A 17389-nucleotide genomic window follows, 5' to 3' on the forward strand; every position below is an offset into this window, starting at 1 on the left:
AGTAAATTATTAGATGTTCTGAGAATATACCTTCCTGAACAAAAGTTTGTTTCGTTTTGCTTCCTCCTTCTTTTGTGGGTGTTTGATCTTGATGCCAAAAGGTGAAGGGTAGTAATCTCCAGCTAGCTCAGTAGGCCACATCCAGCCTGGAGCCCGTTTTGGTACAGCTCCCAAACAGAGAACAATTTTTGCGTTTTAAAAGGTTGTAGGAGGGAACAAAAAAGAAGAGCCTGCTATAGATTGCACGCGACTTGCAGAGCCTGAGGTATTTATTACTTTCTGGTCCTTTACAGAAAGAATTTTCTGATTTTGCTCTTAGAGGTCAGTGGACCTTGTTCTAAAAGAGGTATAATAGTGGAAAGGAACAGACATGGCAATAGTTTGATTTTTTTTTTTTTAGTAAAATCCAAATTTATCTTCGATAATTGAGGACTGCATAAATATGAATAATTTATTATAACTGCAGAAATCTCAATAACTAAAATGTTTATTTAAGCATGTGTATCTGTTATCTGGCAACAGACTGATAGATTACCATGTCTCATACTAAATTGATTAATTTGTTTGATGTGACTCTTTAATTTTCATGTTGAGGTTTAGAATCTTTTTTTTTTTTTGCCTTTTGCTTCTTAGGGCCGCACCTGCAGCATGTGGAAGTTCCCAGGCTAGGGGTCGAGTTGGAGCTGTAGTTGTCGGCTTACTCCATGGCTCACGGCAATGCCAGAACCTAAACCCACTGAGTGAGGCCAGGGATCGAACCTGCATCCTCATTGATACCAGTAAGGTTCATTGCTGACCGTGATAGGAACTCTGAGTATTAGAATCTTTGAATTCTCTAGGTTAACCAAAAGTGGATTGGTTATTTTCTCTTTTGTCCTTTAAATATTTTCTAATTAATACTTAAAATTTTTAATCTAGTTTTTACAGACTAGAAGCTGATTTTAGAAGAGTTTAATTACTGGCAAATGATCTTTTGTATTCTCTAAGTATGTCTGAATGTGATTTACAGCATTTTTGTATTGTGTAAATTACAGTAAAAGCTATTGGGAGAATCTGACTCTATTATGATTTCAAATTATAGGTTGAATCATACATATAACCAGCTTTTAAAAGAGACTGAAGTTTTACAAACTGACCATAAAAACTTGAAAAGTCTTCTAAATAATTCCAAACTGGAACAAACAAGATTAGAAGCTGAATTTTCAAAGTTAAAGGAACAGTACCAACAGTTGGACATCACATCCACCAAGCTAAATAACCAGTGTGAGGTGAGTTTAACAAGTCTAATTACCATTTCCTTCCTTTAAGCATCCAGACTTGCCTAAAAAGTAAACAGTCAAATTGTAATGACAATAGCAATATATGTTTAATGGGCTATTTCTGAAAGAATCGGTCATGGATAGTTGAAATTCACGAGAAATTAAGATCTTCCTTCTTCCTTTATCATTAATTTCAATAATTTTTACTGTTGGTTTAAACTTATGTGTCCAGATACTTTGAAAAATTTAACCCTGTTTAATGACAAAATGTTTACTGACTACCTGGCATGAATTAGAAACCGAAAAGGTAAATATCTCTTCCCTTCGGTAGCTTGTATTCTGTTGGAAGGAAATAGACAATAAACATAAGTAAGTGAAATAAATGTTTCATTGTTTCATTACATATGTCTGTGTAACAGTTTACTGTAAAACACAATGGTATAAAACAACCATTTACTGTGCTCACAGATTCTGTAGGTCAGAGTTTGGACAGGACAGTGGGCACAATTTCTCTGCTCCACTTGCATCTTCGCTCTCAGGTGGAAGATGGAAAGGCTGAGTGCATGTTTAGTGGTTGATGCTGGCTATCAGCTGGAAGCATCAGTAGCTCTCCCCATTGACTAGTTTGGGCTTGCTTACAACATGGTGAGAACCAGAGAGAAGCCATCTCTGCCTTAATGATCAAGCCTCAGAAGTCATGCAACATCATTTCCCCTGCATTCTATTCACTGAGGCTGTCAAAATCCCACCCAGAGTCAAGGGAGGCAAAATAGACTCAGCATCTTAATGGAGAATGGCTTGATTCTGGAAGAGCTCACAGACTGGAAGTATGGCTGTAACCATTTTGAAAATTAGTCTGCAACTATGGTATGTTACAAGATGCTAAGTTATATGCAAATGAAAATGGCCTAGGGTAAAGAGGGAAGTAGGACTGCCAATGTGGAAGGATGGAGTGTAGATTGAAATTTTAACTTTACATCATTGAACAAAGATTTGAATGCAATTCATGTATTATTATATGAACATTCCAGGCAAAGAGCCCATGCAGTGACCTTAAGCCAGGGGAATCCTGGGCCAGCTACATTGCTTTGGAAGCCATCCTAAAACATTGTTTGAGTAGAACAAGGGAGCCATTGGAGAGTTTTGAACAGGAGTGACATCTGCCCACGTATACATTCTACTCTTAACATACTTCAGTGCCTCTCCTTATGATGGTTTTATAAAGTGATAAAAGTCTTGAAATATACAAAGGATACTGGAAGCCTTGAATAGTTCTTAAATTTTATGATTGATCCCTAAATGATTGAAGTTTGAATATAGTTTAACATCTGAATTTTTTTGGAACTTTTAAGAAATTAGCACTTAATCAGACCCTTTAATAGCATTAGGAATAGGCTATATCAGAAAAGTAATACTTAACAGCTTTTTGCCTGAAATCACACACCAATAGAAAGAAACATTAATTTGAAATCTTACATATTTAATTACCCAACAAAATTCATAAATTATAGAACATTCATTCTGCCTGTGATTTAAAAAGTCTAAATAAAATATAATTGATGTTGGAGTTCCTACTGTGGCACAGTGGGCTTGGCAGCATCTCTGTAGTGCAAGGTCATAGGTTCCATGCCTGGCATAGTGGGTTAGAGGACCCGGCATTGCCACAACTGCGGCATAGGTTGCAACTGCAGCTCAAACCTGATCCCTGGCCTAGGAGCTCCATGTGCCACAGGGTGGCCAAAAAAGATAGACAGATAGATAAATTAATATATAAATAAATAATTGGGGTAATGAAATTACAGAGTAGTACAGTGAGGAACATGAAAATCAGCTCCCCAGAAACAGTAACGTAGAACAAAGCTATCAAAAACATTTTAGGACTCTGGAAATCAAAGAAAGACATACACTAAATTGAGAAGAATTTATTAAAGAAAAGCTGTTTAGCTTTGGGTAGGAACTATGGTTGTCTGAGATATTTTATCATGTGACTTCTATTCTTAGTCCCCTCTTTCTCCAGTACCCAGTAGTTTAGTAAAGCCATGAAAACCAGCTTTGCTGCTGGAAGGGACTGGCTTGATTTGTGCAGAGAACAGAAGAGGCCCACACCCAGGAGGATTGTCAAAGGGCAGCTCTCAGATGACCTGAACTTGGAATATTGGATCAGACATGTCATAGACAAGCAAATTACTCAGAAATTTAAGTATATGGATGAATTTTAAGTATATGGACATCTTAATCAACTATTACAAAGTGAACACATGTGAGCCAGTACTCACATCAAGAAGCAGTACATTCACTGTATTCCAAAAACACCTGTCATACTCTTTTCCAATTATCTTCCCTTCCCACTAAGCCAAAGGTTAGCATTTGACTCAAGTTGGGACAATCAGTCAGGGATAAGTAGGTAGCAAGGGTCCTTTCTGATCTCTCCTGAGTAGCCTTCTAGACCACCAGGGACCTGCAGGACCTTATCAAGACCCATTATGGCTGCCCATCTCATTTCCTGGATCTCCAAGTTAAATTTCTGAGTAATTTGCTTGTCTATGACATGTCTGATCCAATATTCCAAGTTCAGGTCATCTGAGAGCTGCCCTTTGACAATCCTCCTGGGTGTGGGCCTCTTCTGTTCTCTGCACAAATCAAGCCAGTCCCTTCCAGCAGCAAAGCTGGTTTTCATGGCTTTACTAAACTACTGGGTACTGGAGAAAGAGGGGACTAAGAATAGAAGTCACATGATAAAATATCTCAGACAACCATAGTTCCTACCCAAAGCTAAACAGCTTTTCTTTAATAAATTCTTCTCAATTTAGTGTATGTCTTTCTTTGATTTCCAGAGTCCTAAAATGTTTTTAATAGCTTTGTTCTACTTTACTGTTTAGGCTAGAGCCTAAATCATATAATATTATTCAGAAGGAGGGAGAAGTGAATCCCTAGCATAGGAGGCTGGTATATAGTTAATCTTAGTGGGAAGGGAAGGTAATTAGAAAAGAGTGTAACAGGTGTTTTTGGAATACAGTGAATGTACTGCTTCTTGATATGAGTGCTGGCTCACATGTGTTCACTTTGTGATAGTTAAGATGTCCATATACTTAAAATTCGTTCTTTTTCCTCTATGTATGTTTTATCAGTTGTCTGTTGATGCAATAATGCTGTATAATTACCATAGAACTTCAGGAGTTCCCACTGTGGCACAGTGGGTTAAGAATCTGACTGTGGCAGCTTAGGTGGCCGTGGAGGCATGGGTTTAATCTCCATCCCAGCCCAGTGGGTTAAAGGATCCGGCATCGCCATAGCTGCAGTGTAGGTGGCAGCTGTGGCTCAGATTAATCCCTGGCCCAGGAGCTCCATATACTTTGGGTGCAGCCATTCAAGAACAAACAAACAAAAAAAAAAAACATAGAATTTCAGTGGTCAGGGAGACAGTAAATATTTATTTTTGTTCATGAGTCTGTGGGTTCACTCAGCACATGATGTGCATTAATGTGTGTGTGAACCAAGGTCAGTTGATCTTTATAGGACTCGCTCCTGTACCTGCAGTTAGCTGGCATCCTGAGAGCTGACTGGGTCAAGGTGGCCCTGATATAACTTCTCTGTGCCATGTGGTATCTCATCCTCCAATAGGATTCCAAGAAACTAAGAGGACGCATATAAGTCTCTTGAAGCCTAGGCTTGGAGCTATCACAACATCACTTCCACCTCCTTATCTTTGCCAAAGGCATTTCAAATTCAAGAAAAGGAGAAATAGATTCCACTTCTTGATGGGAAAAGTGAGAAGTCACAGCACAAGAGGGTACATAGAGGAAACCTGCATTCAATTTTGCAATGGATCTGACACACGTGTTATATTTCAATTTAACAACATGTAGCTAAAACAAATATAGAACAATATTGACAGTTGTTAGATCTAGATGGCTGTACATGGATATTCATGGTATTATATTATCTGCTTTTTTCTACCTTCTGAGAATTTTCAAAAAATTTTTTTTCTTTTTCTTTTTTTTCCTTTGGAGAAGGGATGGGTGTTGGTTTTTTGGGGGGGTTTTTTGTTTGTTTGTTTTTTTAAATACAGCTCTCTTGGGAGTTAGTGTTGTGACTCAGCAGGTTACAAACCCAGCTAGTATCCATGAAGATGCAGGTTCAACCCCTGGCCTCAATCATTGGATTAAGGATCCAGCATTGCTGTGAACTGTGGTGTAGGTTGCATACATGGCTCAGATCCCACATTGTTGTGGTTGTGACGTAGGCCTTCAGCTGCAGCTCGGATTCAACCCCTAGCCTGAGAATTTCCAAATGCAACAGGTTTGGCCCTAAAAGGAAAAAAAAATACAGCTTTCTGGGCTCTACCCCAGACCTGCTGAATTCATATGTTAGCTCCAGACCTGCTGAATTTGAATGTTAGAATCCAGAAATTGACATTTTAAAAATATATTCTACAAGTGATGCTAAATTTTGAGAATCATTATCTTGGGCTTTCTGACTTCTCCTGGACCCTCTCACCTAACTAAGGCATATTTCTAATTTCTACTGACTACAGAGAAAAAAGCAGCTCAGTCATACTGGTAGCCCAACTACCAGTCATAATCAGTAGTAATACCACCCATAGACCTGACTCCCTTGGATCAAGCCATAAAAATTATACACAGACTTTTATGATTCCTTGAAAATCGTGGTTGGAGAGAGTTCCCGTTGTGGCACAGTGGAAACGAATCCAACTAGTATGCTTGAGGATGCAGGTTTGAACCCTGACCTTGCTCAGTGGGTCGGTGATCCACCGTTGCTGTGAGCTATGGTGTAGGCCAGCAGATTTAGGTCCAATTTGACCTCTAGCTTGGGAACTTCCATATGCCATAGTTGCGGCCTTAAAAAAAAAAGCAGAAAAATAAAGTAGTGGTTCAAGGAAGAATGAGGTATATTAAGTACCTACTGTGTGCCATTGGCAAGACACCCAGGTATTTTACATGTATTTTTAATCCTTTCATTACTCTTGGGAGGGGTGGGAGTTGTTACTCTCAATTTATAGGTGAGATCCTTGAGGCTCAGAGAATTACTAACTTGTTCAGCATTGTATAGCTACTTAAATAGAAGACCAGATATGTGAATCTAGCTTTGTAATCTAAGTCAAAAGTTGTAAAGAAAGCAGTGTTTTTGAAACCAGATAATTTATAAACCCAGTGTTTGTGAACATAAAGAAAATATATGTGTCCAGCATGTAACCTAGTCCTTTAGCTGTCATTATTACTAAAATAATCATTCAAGTTCTAATCAAAATATGCCACCTGATTGTTCAAATAGCAGATTTATGTCTTTGTGAAGTACTTTATATTTTTTGGATGTTTTGATTTATGTTAAATGTAAATGTTGACATTTTAAAAAGTAAACATTTGTGTTTAAACAGTTACTAAGCCAACTTAAAGGAAATTTAGAAGAAGAAAATCGACATCTACTAGATCAAATTCAGACATTAATGCTACAGAACAGAACACTATTGGAGCAGAATATGGAAAGCAAGGATCTCTTTCATGTTGAACAAAGACAGTACATGTAGGTACCAAATAATTTTTCACTCTGAAATACTACTCATGATTTTATCATCATCTTAGCTGGTGGCAGAGAAAATGTAATGCTAATTTTTCTTAATTTTCAACATTATTACTCCAATGTACACTTTTTGAATGCTTATGTTCTGGGCACTATGCTAATAACCAGAAATACTAACATGAAAACACAAGACTTGCTCTTAATGAACTATTAATATAAAGCAACAAATAAAAATAATTGCTATTATGAGGGTATTATAGGAAGCTATATAAACCTAGCAAATAAAGGGCAAGAGGTATCTTAGTCTGTGAGAGAAGGTAGACTTTCTAAAGATGGTCACTTGAGCTGAGACTTAAGTTCAGTAGGAGTTTACCAGGCATATCAGCCAAGAGAGCAGCAAGCACAAAAACTTGGTATGTGATAAAGTGCTTTGTGATAATAGCATAGAATCTAAAAATTAATTGTTCTTGCTAATGCAAAAATGAATAAGGAGGAGTAGCAGAGAAATGACTGTAATACTCAGGAGCCACTTTACAAAGGTTTTTCTTTTCTATATGAAGAACTTGCTGAAAAACTTGGTGCAGAGTAGTAATGTAGTCAGATTTGTGTTTTTCATTTGTTTGAATAACTAATGACATAAGAGTGTAGATCAGAAGTTCTGAGAATAGAGACAAGGAATAAATTCTAAGAAGGCTCTTGCAGGAGGTCCCTCTGTGGTGCAGTGGGATTGGCAGGCATCTCTGGAGTACTGAGGCACGGGTTCCATCTCTGGCTCAGCACAGTGGGTTAAGGATCCACTGTTGCCGAGGGTCACAGCTGAGGCTTGGATCTGATCCCTGGCCCAGGAACTTCCTTCTGCTGCTGGGAGGCCAAAAAAAGGAAGAAAAAACAAACAAACAAACAAAAAAACACGTTTGCAATAATCTAGTGAAAAATAGTTCACAAGCAGTGGTAGTTGAGATCAAATACAAGAGAGCTGTGAGAGATAATATTGACAGGGCTGAATTATTGATGCATTTTAGCTCCGTTGAGAGTGGAGGAATCTGGTAAAGTCAGAGATTTTGGCCTGGGCGACTCAGTGGGTAGTCTTTGTAGTATACCATGATTTACCTTTACTAAATGCTTCTCTTCTCCTTGTTCCCTATATGAGAAGCACCATAGTATAATAGAAATAGCACAGACATTGCAATCAGACAGCTCCTAATTTAAATCCCAATTCTTCCAGTCACTAGTTATACAACTATAGATGAGTTACTTCATTTCTTTGATGAAACATATACTTCAAGGATTACCTAAGGAGTAAATGAAATATAACTTTCAGATTTGATGTATAGCCCAGGGCATATATGAAACCAGGATACATCATACATTTTTTGAAGCATCAATTTTATTATAAAGTTGGGTCTAGGGAGCATTATTTTTATATTAATACACAGGAATATCAAAGAGCAAAAGATAGAGTTTGCATGAACATTTAGGCAAATATTAAGACTTCAAAGAAATTTCACATTTGTGGCTGGCCTGTTTGTATCTTTAGTCCTTTCAGTGGCACGTATGCCTTTACTCTCTGCTGTAAGAGGTATTTCAGCTTAGGAAGCAGTAGCATAGGAGTCCTTCTCGTGGCTCAGTGGTTAACGAACCCAAGTAGGATCCATGAGGATGCGGGTTTGATCCCTGGCCTTGCTCAGTGGATTAAGGATCCGGCATTGCCATGAGCCGTGATGTAGGTCGAAAACACTGATCGGACCCTGCAATGCTGCGGCTGTGGCGTAGGCCGGCAGCTTGTAGCTCCATTTCGACCCCTAGCCTGGGAACCTCCATATGCCTGGAGTGCGGCCCTAAAAAGCAAAAAAGCAGCAGTAGTATATGTAAAGCTCTTAGCTTTTCGATTTCCTGTCCCTTAAGCAGAGTCATTATCCAACACTTTACCTTATTCTGACCCTCGGTGAATAATCCATTTCCAAACTTTCAGTGATTGTATCTATACCACTGCTGTATAAATATTAGTATCTATTCTGACTTTTTATTACTTTTTTATTTTATTATTTATTTATTTATTTATTGTCTTTTGGCATTTCTTGGGCTGCTCCTGTGGCATATGGAGGTTCCCAGGCTAAGGGTCTAATCAGAGGCGTAGCCAGCAGCCTACGCCAGAGCCACAGCAACGCGGGATCCGAGCCGCGTCTGCAACCTACACCACAGCTCACGGCAACGCCAGATCGTTAACCCACTGAGCAAGGGCAGGGACCGAACCCGCAACCTCATGGTTCCTAGTTGGATTCGTTAACCACTGCGCCACGATGGGAACTCCATATTCTGACTTTTTAAATTTAAATTCTTACATATTACATAGCTGAATGCACCTGTCACATGGTCCTAGCAGGAATGACAGTGAATAGGTAGTACTGAGAATTTGGAGGTTCCTATGGTATTTCAGCAGGTAAAAGAAGAAAAGAACTGGGAGATTTAGGCCATGTGCTATTTGAGCTGTGCCATAACCCATGGCAGCATCTGTTTACAAAGCATCTTCTTCCACAGAAACTCTCACATCATTTTCTTCTATTTCATACTACCCTAATTCTTCCCTTTCACCCAATAGACTACCCCATTAGCATCCTGAATGCTTTCTTTATCTCCATCCTTTCTGATGTATCCTATTCCATCATTGAGTTAAGTATTTAAAGCATAGATTTTATAATGTCAGTTTTTAGTGAAACTTTCAATACTTCTGATTTTCTTCGAGCAATATCTAAACCTGAAACTCCCTCATACTCCTTCCTCTCAGTTAAACTATTTAATTTAGCATTCTTATTTTTTATTTCAGTCTACCTTAATATGGCATTTTTCTTCATGAGGCTTTCTTTGGTCATCCAAGATAGGAATATTTTCCCTTTTATGAGTTCCTGTGGTACTTCCACAATATCATTTATTTGGGCATTTCTACAACCTTGCATCATAATAGTCACTTGTATATGTCTTCTCTCTCCTACTGTATTGTAAGTAGAGCTGAGCTACTTATTATTCATCTTTATATACACTTCACATCTTCCTCATTGTAAATGATCAGTAAATGTTTGTTTAATAAATAGTATTCTTTAGCATTTTTTTAGAGAGGTCATTTTACTTTGGTCAGTGATCTTTGATGTTTCGCTGTGTAATATGTACTGTGAAGAACTTAAAAATGAAACTAGGATGTGATGAAGATAGTGTATGCATGCATTGCTGGAGGCAGGAAATAATTCTCTATAAGTAAATTAAGCCTAAATAATTTTCCATAAAGGAAAAAAATCTACATGAAGATGTGGTTGCAAGATTGTTTACTGTGTATATAATTATAAGCAAACTATTTAATATTTTAATTTTTTGCCTGTATGTATTGTAATGAATCACTTTTCATTCCAAAAATGACTTGAGGAGTTCCCGTCATGGTGCAGCAGAAACGAATCCGACTAGGAACCATGAGGTTGTAGGTTCAATCCCTGGCCTCACTCAGAGGGTTAAGGATACAGTGGTGCTGTGTACGTCGCAGATGCGGCTCAGATCTGGTGTTGCTGTGGCTGTGGTGTAGGCCAGCGGCTTCAGCTGATTGAACCCCTAGCCTGGGAACTTCCAGATGCCGTGGGTGCAGGCCTAAAAAGACAAAAAACAAACAAACAAAAACCAAAAAAACAAAAATGATATGAGATACTAAAGGTCCAAGAATAGGGGAATGGTCAATGTTGGTATATTGTTTTAATAGCTATAAAAAGATGTTAAGAAATTTTCTCCTATCATGGTGAGATTGTAATATGCAAAATTTTCTTGAAACAAATAAATCCTATGGAAGGATAAGTTGTAAATTTTAAAAAAAAGGAGAAACTTGCAAAAATTTCATTGTTACTACCTGTTAAACTCTTAATTGTCAACTGTGGTGTCTGTGTTTCTTTGTATTTCGGGGAGAAATTAGATCATAGTCCCCCACATAATTTAATATCATTCATAACTACAAAATATGATGCATGTATTAAATATAATTTTTATTTTTACAGTGATAAGTTAAATGAATTAAGACGACAAAAGGAGAAATTAGAAGAGAAAATTATGGATCAATACAAATTTTATGACCCATCTCCTCCGAGAAGGTACTGTTAACCAAATTTTTTTCATTTTCATTTTGAAAAGAGAAAGAAAAACTTCTGATTTTGAAAAAGACTTATATGGTGCATTTTAGACTGATAAGAATTTTTTCATTATTTTATTAGGAGAGGCAACTGGATTACTCTAAAAATGAGAAAATTGATAAAGTCTAAGAAAGATGTTAATCGAGAACGACAGAAATCACTGACATTAACACCAACCCGCTCAGATTCCAGTGAAGGATTTCTTCAACTCCCCCATCAAGACAGTCAAGATAGTTCTTCAGTAGGTTCAAATTCTTTAGAAGATGGCCAAACTTTGGGGACCAAGAAAAGCAGCAGTGAGTGCTTAAACTCTTTACATATTTGTGATCTCTAGTATTGTTTTAGAATTATTTGTAAATATTTCTTTCAAATAACTTCAACAGTCCTTTGGGTAACAGTCTGATGAATGCATTTCTTTTCAACTCTGTATGTTTTAAAAGTCATTGCATACTGCAGTATTGCATAACCACACGATTTTCTCTATTATGTAGAGAAATTCCATGCTCAGAGGTACATACCATTGTCTGGCCAGGGAGTTGATATAGAAGGAACAGTGAAATGAGAGCCAGAATACCTCTGCCACTTGCTAGTTCTGTTAACATGGGCAAGCCTTTTACCTTAGCATCATACATTACAGGGTGATTATGGGGAGCAATTGAGAACTATTTATGAGAGGTCATTTTTATAATTGTTTATACCTAAATAGAATAATAAGGCTTTTTCTAATGAGGTTTTACTCGAATGATGTCAAATTGGAGCAAAGTTACATTGTGAGGAAGCAAAGAAAAATAGGAATGAATTTGAAGAGAATGTTATTCAATGATTTAGAAATATTTGAAGGTTATAAAAGGTATTGAGGGATTGCTTGGTAAAGGCTGGATTAAAATAGATACGGAGATAGAAATTTGTGTATTGTGATTTATGTTTTTTAATTACAAATGTATAAGTATCACATTCTAACATGTACTATACAATTCATAATCTTTTGATTTCATTGCTGGTGTGCTTAGCTAAACAGCAAGAGCAAAGTGAAAGCCTGAAGAAGTGTATTTTAAGAGAAAGAAAAGAGTCTAGTGGGGAGACCCTTTGAAGATATCTAAGAAGTTGACTAATAATAATGTTCTTTTGAAATATGTAAACAGGATATTTTGAATCCACTCACACTATCTCCAGAGTCACCATATAAACACTGTATATATATATGTATCTCCTCCCCACCCCCGCCACTATTCTTTTAAAGTACATAGGGAAAAATAACTACTACTTCCCCCAGGGATAGACTCTCCATGTGGGCAGCTCTCAAAACACTTTCAAAAAACTATATAGACATTGTTTTGCCCTCAGGTGAGTTATCTCTGGAAAGACAGTATTTTATAGTATAGGAGATTAGGCATTCATTATAGGCTGTATTTCAGAATGCAGCAACAGCATGCTAAAAACTGGAATCCAAAAGTAAGCAAAAAAAAACATCATGCTCATACATGAGTACATATCCATGCATATATACATCCAAGTGTGTTTGTGTGTGTATTAGTCTCAAGAAAGTGGTTTAATTCCATATATCCACCTAATATTAATTATGTCAGCCATATCTACATTAAACTTCTTGTAGAGCAATCATCAAGTATTCCTTAAGAAGTTGCCAGATGATTCAATTTTTGTCTGCTACCTTTAGATATATAATATCTGACATCTTATTTAATGAGAAATGTTAATGGGTATACTTAATTTTTTAATTAAAGGAAAGTATTTCAGTTTACTATGAGAACATACACAAGGCACAACAGCCTTTTTTGATGTCATTTTGTTTTAAATATAAATCTGTCATTCCTTCATATTTTCTGCTGAAACATCCAGAGTAAGAATCAGAAGGAGGTGATATTCTCCTTTCTAGCAGTTGTTCATTTTTAGAATTTTAAAAATAAATACAAAATCCAACAATTCTCATGTTCCCTTAATTTTAATATGTTTGGGAAGAGAACGTTGTATATCTATAAGCTAATTGCCATAAGGATTACATTCCACCACTGGCAAAGAAGTTTTAATTCTTTTATCCTGTTCATTTTGGAAGAATGTGTGTCTGTCAGTAAAGCAGTCTGTGGAAAAGAGTTGAAAACAGAAAAATTATCTAAATAAGGCAACATGTGCATGCTGCAACCACTCAGCTTTGTTTTAGCTAAGTGTCCATTTTTACATTGCTTTCAGTTCATTTCTTTTTAATCATTGAAAACAGCTGTGTTTACCAACCTAGAAAAAGAAAAGCTTAAATGAATCATGACTATTCTTAATATCAGTCAAATAAATAAGTTAAAAGGCTGTACATCCATTGCATTCTCCTTAATGAATGATACTTGTCAGTTTGTCAAAGAGCTTTTTATTATTTACCAATGACAGCAAACCCTGAGAAAAAGCATATCGGATGTGTCCAATATGCTTTTAAGTCTTGATGCAAGTTTTTCTCTAGCTCCTAAATTGCAGTTCCAAAAAGGTGTAACAGTTTTTTGTATTAAAGTCTTATTAAAATGTAGCTTAAGAATGTTAGTGACTTCAGTGAACATTTTAATTTTTATTAATAACTCCTACAATAGTTATAATCCTAATTTTCACTTTATATAGTTTTCCTGCATAGTATATTGCCTTTGATTTTTTAAAATAAACAGATCCCCAAAGCCCTTCAAAATATCTAAAAATGTTATAAATACATATTTCTCTGTTGTTTTTGCTTGCTTTAGGCTACCTCTTTATCTTTTAGGCTTATTGAAGCTTATTACTACTATCAAAATACTCTTTTTTCTGTTTCTCCCTGCAAACATTTTGCAAAATGAAATTAGTTTAATTGCTCATGTCATTTTTTTGAAAGACTTCTCTCAAAAGAATAATAAAGTGGTGCTGCTAAATGATGCAGTAGAATTCAGTTTAAACAAAGAATTAACTGCCTATTTTCTTTATTAAGGTTTAAGAAAATAATGAAAGTTTTTAATGAAATTTTTTTTAAAGTTTCTTTTGATTGTTTTAAACATTCCCTGGACATCTTAGTTTTTGTGGAGGTATTTTAGTGAAATACTTTCACAGGATGTACATTTTCTAAATTATTTTTTTCTAAAATAAAACCTTGTAACTTAAAAAGTTAGAAAAAATAGAGGATTAAAAAGTCTTCTACATTTTTAACATGCATACTGTGTAGCCCACCAACTTAATAGTAAAGGTTCATCTTTACAAATTAATTAGGAAAATTGTTTTTTCAGTAAGTAATTCTAATCAGTTTCTATAATTGTAGGGCTTTATGCAAGCTTTCAAAGTATATGTTCCTCATCATTGTCTTCACTGCCTTTCCAAGTATTTTAAATTATCAAAGTACATATTTCATATTTCATTATCACTCAGCAGCATGAGAATAATAGCTTTAGTATAGCTTACATAGCTGAAACTCAGACATTCATTTCTGTCCTTAATTTCAACATTTAACTCCCATCTGTTCTTCTCCCTTTTTTCTTTCATTTTTCTGTTTCTGTTTTTCCTCATGCTCTGACATTAAAGTGGTTGCACTGAAAAGACTGCCCTTTTTGAGGAACAGACCGAAGGATAAAGACAAAATGAAGGCCTGCTACCGTCGTTCCATGTGTAAGACTTTATGACAGTTCAGCTTCTTTCAAATGACTACACTGACTTCCATTACTAATTTTTCACTAACCATTCTCTGGACTGTGCCAATTTTCTTACTTTGCAAAGTGCAGTCTTCCTCTAATAGAAGGAGCTGGAAGAATATTTTTTTTCAAAACTGGCACTGAATTTGCATTATATGTATGTTCACTTATACATATACATGCATATGTTTAGTCATATGTATAATATACTTGTAAATTTCTAGTGCTTTCTAAAAGTTGGCAGAAAAAAAAACCTTTAATTTTATATGCCATAGAGATTTTTTTCCCAAAGAAATTTACTTAAAGAAAATATAACAAAACCTTTAGCATTAGGGATTTATTTCCTTAATGAACTAGGATTAAATAAATAAATAAATAAAATGGCCTGTAACCCTTGAAAATGTTTGTCATTCTTTATATAATATAATAATACTCTAGTTTCTCTTTTTTTTAAGTGGAATGGGTAATTATAATCACATTAAATGTCTGTTACTTTGGATATCCTCTCTTTCAGGTTTTTATTGAATGGTATACTTAATTGATTCATAAAATGAATAATTTCTTCAGTAACCTGCTCTGACCAAGGACTCTTTATCATTTTCAGTAGTGATGCTGTAAAGAACTGCTCTCCATCTTACCTTTATTCATTCCATTTTTGTCACCACAAAACCACATTATGAAGGCTTCAAATTATATTGCACATCACTGCTCAAAAGCATGGCAGTTGTACAGAGTAAAATTCCTTTCCCTATTTTTAAAGGGGGTGGAGGGAGGTAAAAATATTTGCTGAAGTTGATCAGCCTTTGGCCTACTCATTTCATTCAGCTGAATGCATGTCATAATTCAAATGACCTTTGTTAGTTTTTCATGTTCACTTGCATTAATCCATAGAAAATAATCAAATCATTTATAATATAAAATAGAAATAAGAACAGATACATTAACCATGCTGATTCATTTGCTTTCATTTGCATCCCAGCCATGAATGACCTGGTGCAGTCCATGGTCCTAGCAGGAGGACAGTGGACAGGTAGTACTGAGAATTTGGAGGTTCCTGATGATATTTCAACGGGTAAAAGGAGAAAAGAATTGGGAGCTATGGCCTTCTCTACTACAGCCATCAACTTTTCAGCTGTCAACTCTTCTACAGGCTTCAGATCCAAGCAGTTGGTTAATAATAAAGGTATAGGCCGTCTGCTATTTGCACTGTGCTGTAACTGTTGGCAACAGGAAATTTAATTTGACTTTCATATGTACACTTTTTTAACAGCAGCAACCTGAAAAAATTATCGAAACAATCTAGGTTTGAGCTAAGGGAATTTTCAAATCATTTCAAAAATTTAAACATCATACAAATAATTAAAAAAAAAATCTTTCCTAGGCCTTTCATAAGAAACAGCTAATGAACCAACAAGAAATGGAAAAGCAAATCAAGTAAAAATGAGAAAAGGAGAGAATGATAGCTTTGAAAACAACCACAAAAAACCTAAAACCATTATGACATCAGAGAGGACCACATAGAACAACCGAGGCTCTTGCTTTGCTTTGCAGGGTCACAGAGACATTGTTTCAGTGCTTCTGGTGTTATCCCTAAACAAATTAACTCTCACATCAGAGCTCTTCTTTTTCTTACTCCTAGTTCCAGTTTCTGGTTTAGGCTATGAAATATGTTAAATCAAGATATATATTATATGTGAATGAAAAAGAATTTCCATATTCTGCATAGATAAAATATTATAGTTTTTGTTAAAAATATTTTTATATCCATTTTGCTATTTTATGTAGATACTACATCCTTTGAAGACGTAAGTCCACAAGGTATTAGTGATGATTCTAGTACGGGATCAAGAGTTCATGGTAAGATATGAACTTTATTTAGAGAGTACATTTTACATACAGAATGAGAATTCTAAGACTCTTGCATTGACCTGGTGAATGTGGCATTGCCAACAAGCATGTTTTCTCTAACCTACATCTCATAGCTACCTCTGCCATTTCTTTAAACCTAATACTCTCTTTTGCTTTTTTCAAGGTTATTGCTTCATCTAAAATAGTCTCTGTTTTAGTCAAGGTCATTTATAAAGTATACCTGCACAATGCTTAAAGGTAATTTTGTTGCCATTTTGGCATAATGTTAAAGTTACGAGAGAGGAGTTCTCGTCATAGCTCAGTGGTTAACAAATCCAACTAGGAACCATGAGGTTGCGGGTTCGATCCCTGGCCTCGCTCAGTGGGTTAAGGATCCGGCGTTGCTGTGAGCTGTAGTGTAGGTTGCAGAGGCTGCTCGGATCCCTCGTTGCTATGGTTGTGGCATAGGCTGGTGGCTATAGCTCCCATTAGGCCCCTAGCCTGGGAACCTCCATATGCCGAGGGAGCAGCCCTAGAAAAGGCAAAAAGACAAAAAAATTTAAAAAAATAAAGTTACAAGAGATGCTTCTTACCATTGGTTCAAAAAATACTTCCTTTGGTAAAGGATAAACTGAAGAAACCACATTTCCTGCATTGTTGAGCATTTCAGATTTTTTACTTTCTATCTGGAAAATCATATCTCATCAAACTAAATTATTTACAAAAAATGGATAACATGTTAAAGGAATTACGTATGTAAGCAGGACTTTAAGAAGTAGAATAGGGCCGTGTTAACTGTGCAGTTGTTTCCCTTATACAGATAGGAATACAGGACATTAATTTTGCAGATGCTCATATTCCTCCTATTCCTGGCATCTCTGTAATGTGCAGGGTTCCTTGTCTGATCTGTTGTAAGTGACCTAATCACTAGCCTTTTGTT

The 17389-nt window shown here is 36.0% G+C and overlaps 1 protein-coding gene across 6 annotated transcripts in view; it reads left to right on the forward strand.

Annotated features, from left to right (window-relative positions):
- The window catches only part of CCDC88A (coiled-coil domain containing 88A), a 128186-nt gene that overhangs the window by 100099 nt on the left and 10698 nt on the right, over positions 1-17389 (forward strand). For 2 of the 6 annotated variants that reach the window (XM_047782051.1, XM_047782054.1), the window contains exons 22-28: positions 1082-1268; positions 6655-6800; positions 10826-10918; positions 11039-11253; positions 14495-14578; positions 15581-15784; positions 16387-16458. In XM_047782051.1, the coding sequence (XP_047638007.1) occupies positions 1082-1268; positions 6655-6800; positions 10826-10918; positions 11039-11253; positions 14495-14578; positions 15581-15784; positions 16387-16458 (1001 nt within the window). The remainder of the gene's footprint in view (positions 1-1081; positions 1269-6654; positions 6801-10825; positions 10919-11038; positions 11254-14494; positions 14579-15580; positions 15785-16386; positions 16459-17389) is intronic. The other 4 variants (XM_047782052.1, XM_047782055.1, XM_047782053.1 and 1 more) reach the window with 2 other exon arrangements.

Source organism: Phacochoerus africanus, chromosome 5 (assembly GCF_016906955.1).
Source record: "Phacochoerus africanus isolate WHEZ1 chromosome 5, ROS_Pafr_v1, whole genome shotgun sequence".
NCBI classification, from domain to species: domain Eukaryota; kingdom Metazoa; phylum Chordata; class Mammalia; order Artiodactyla; family Suidae; genus Phacochoerus; species Phacochoerus africanus.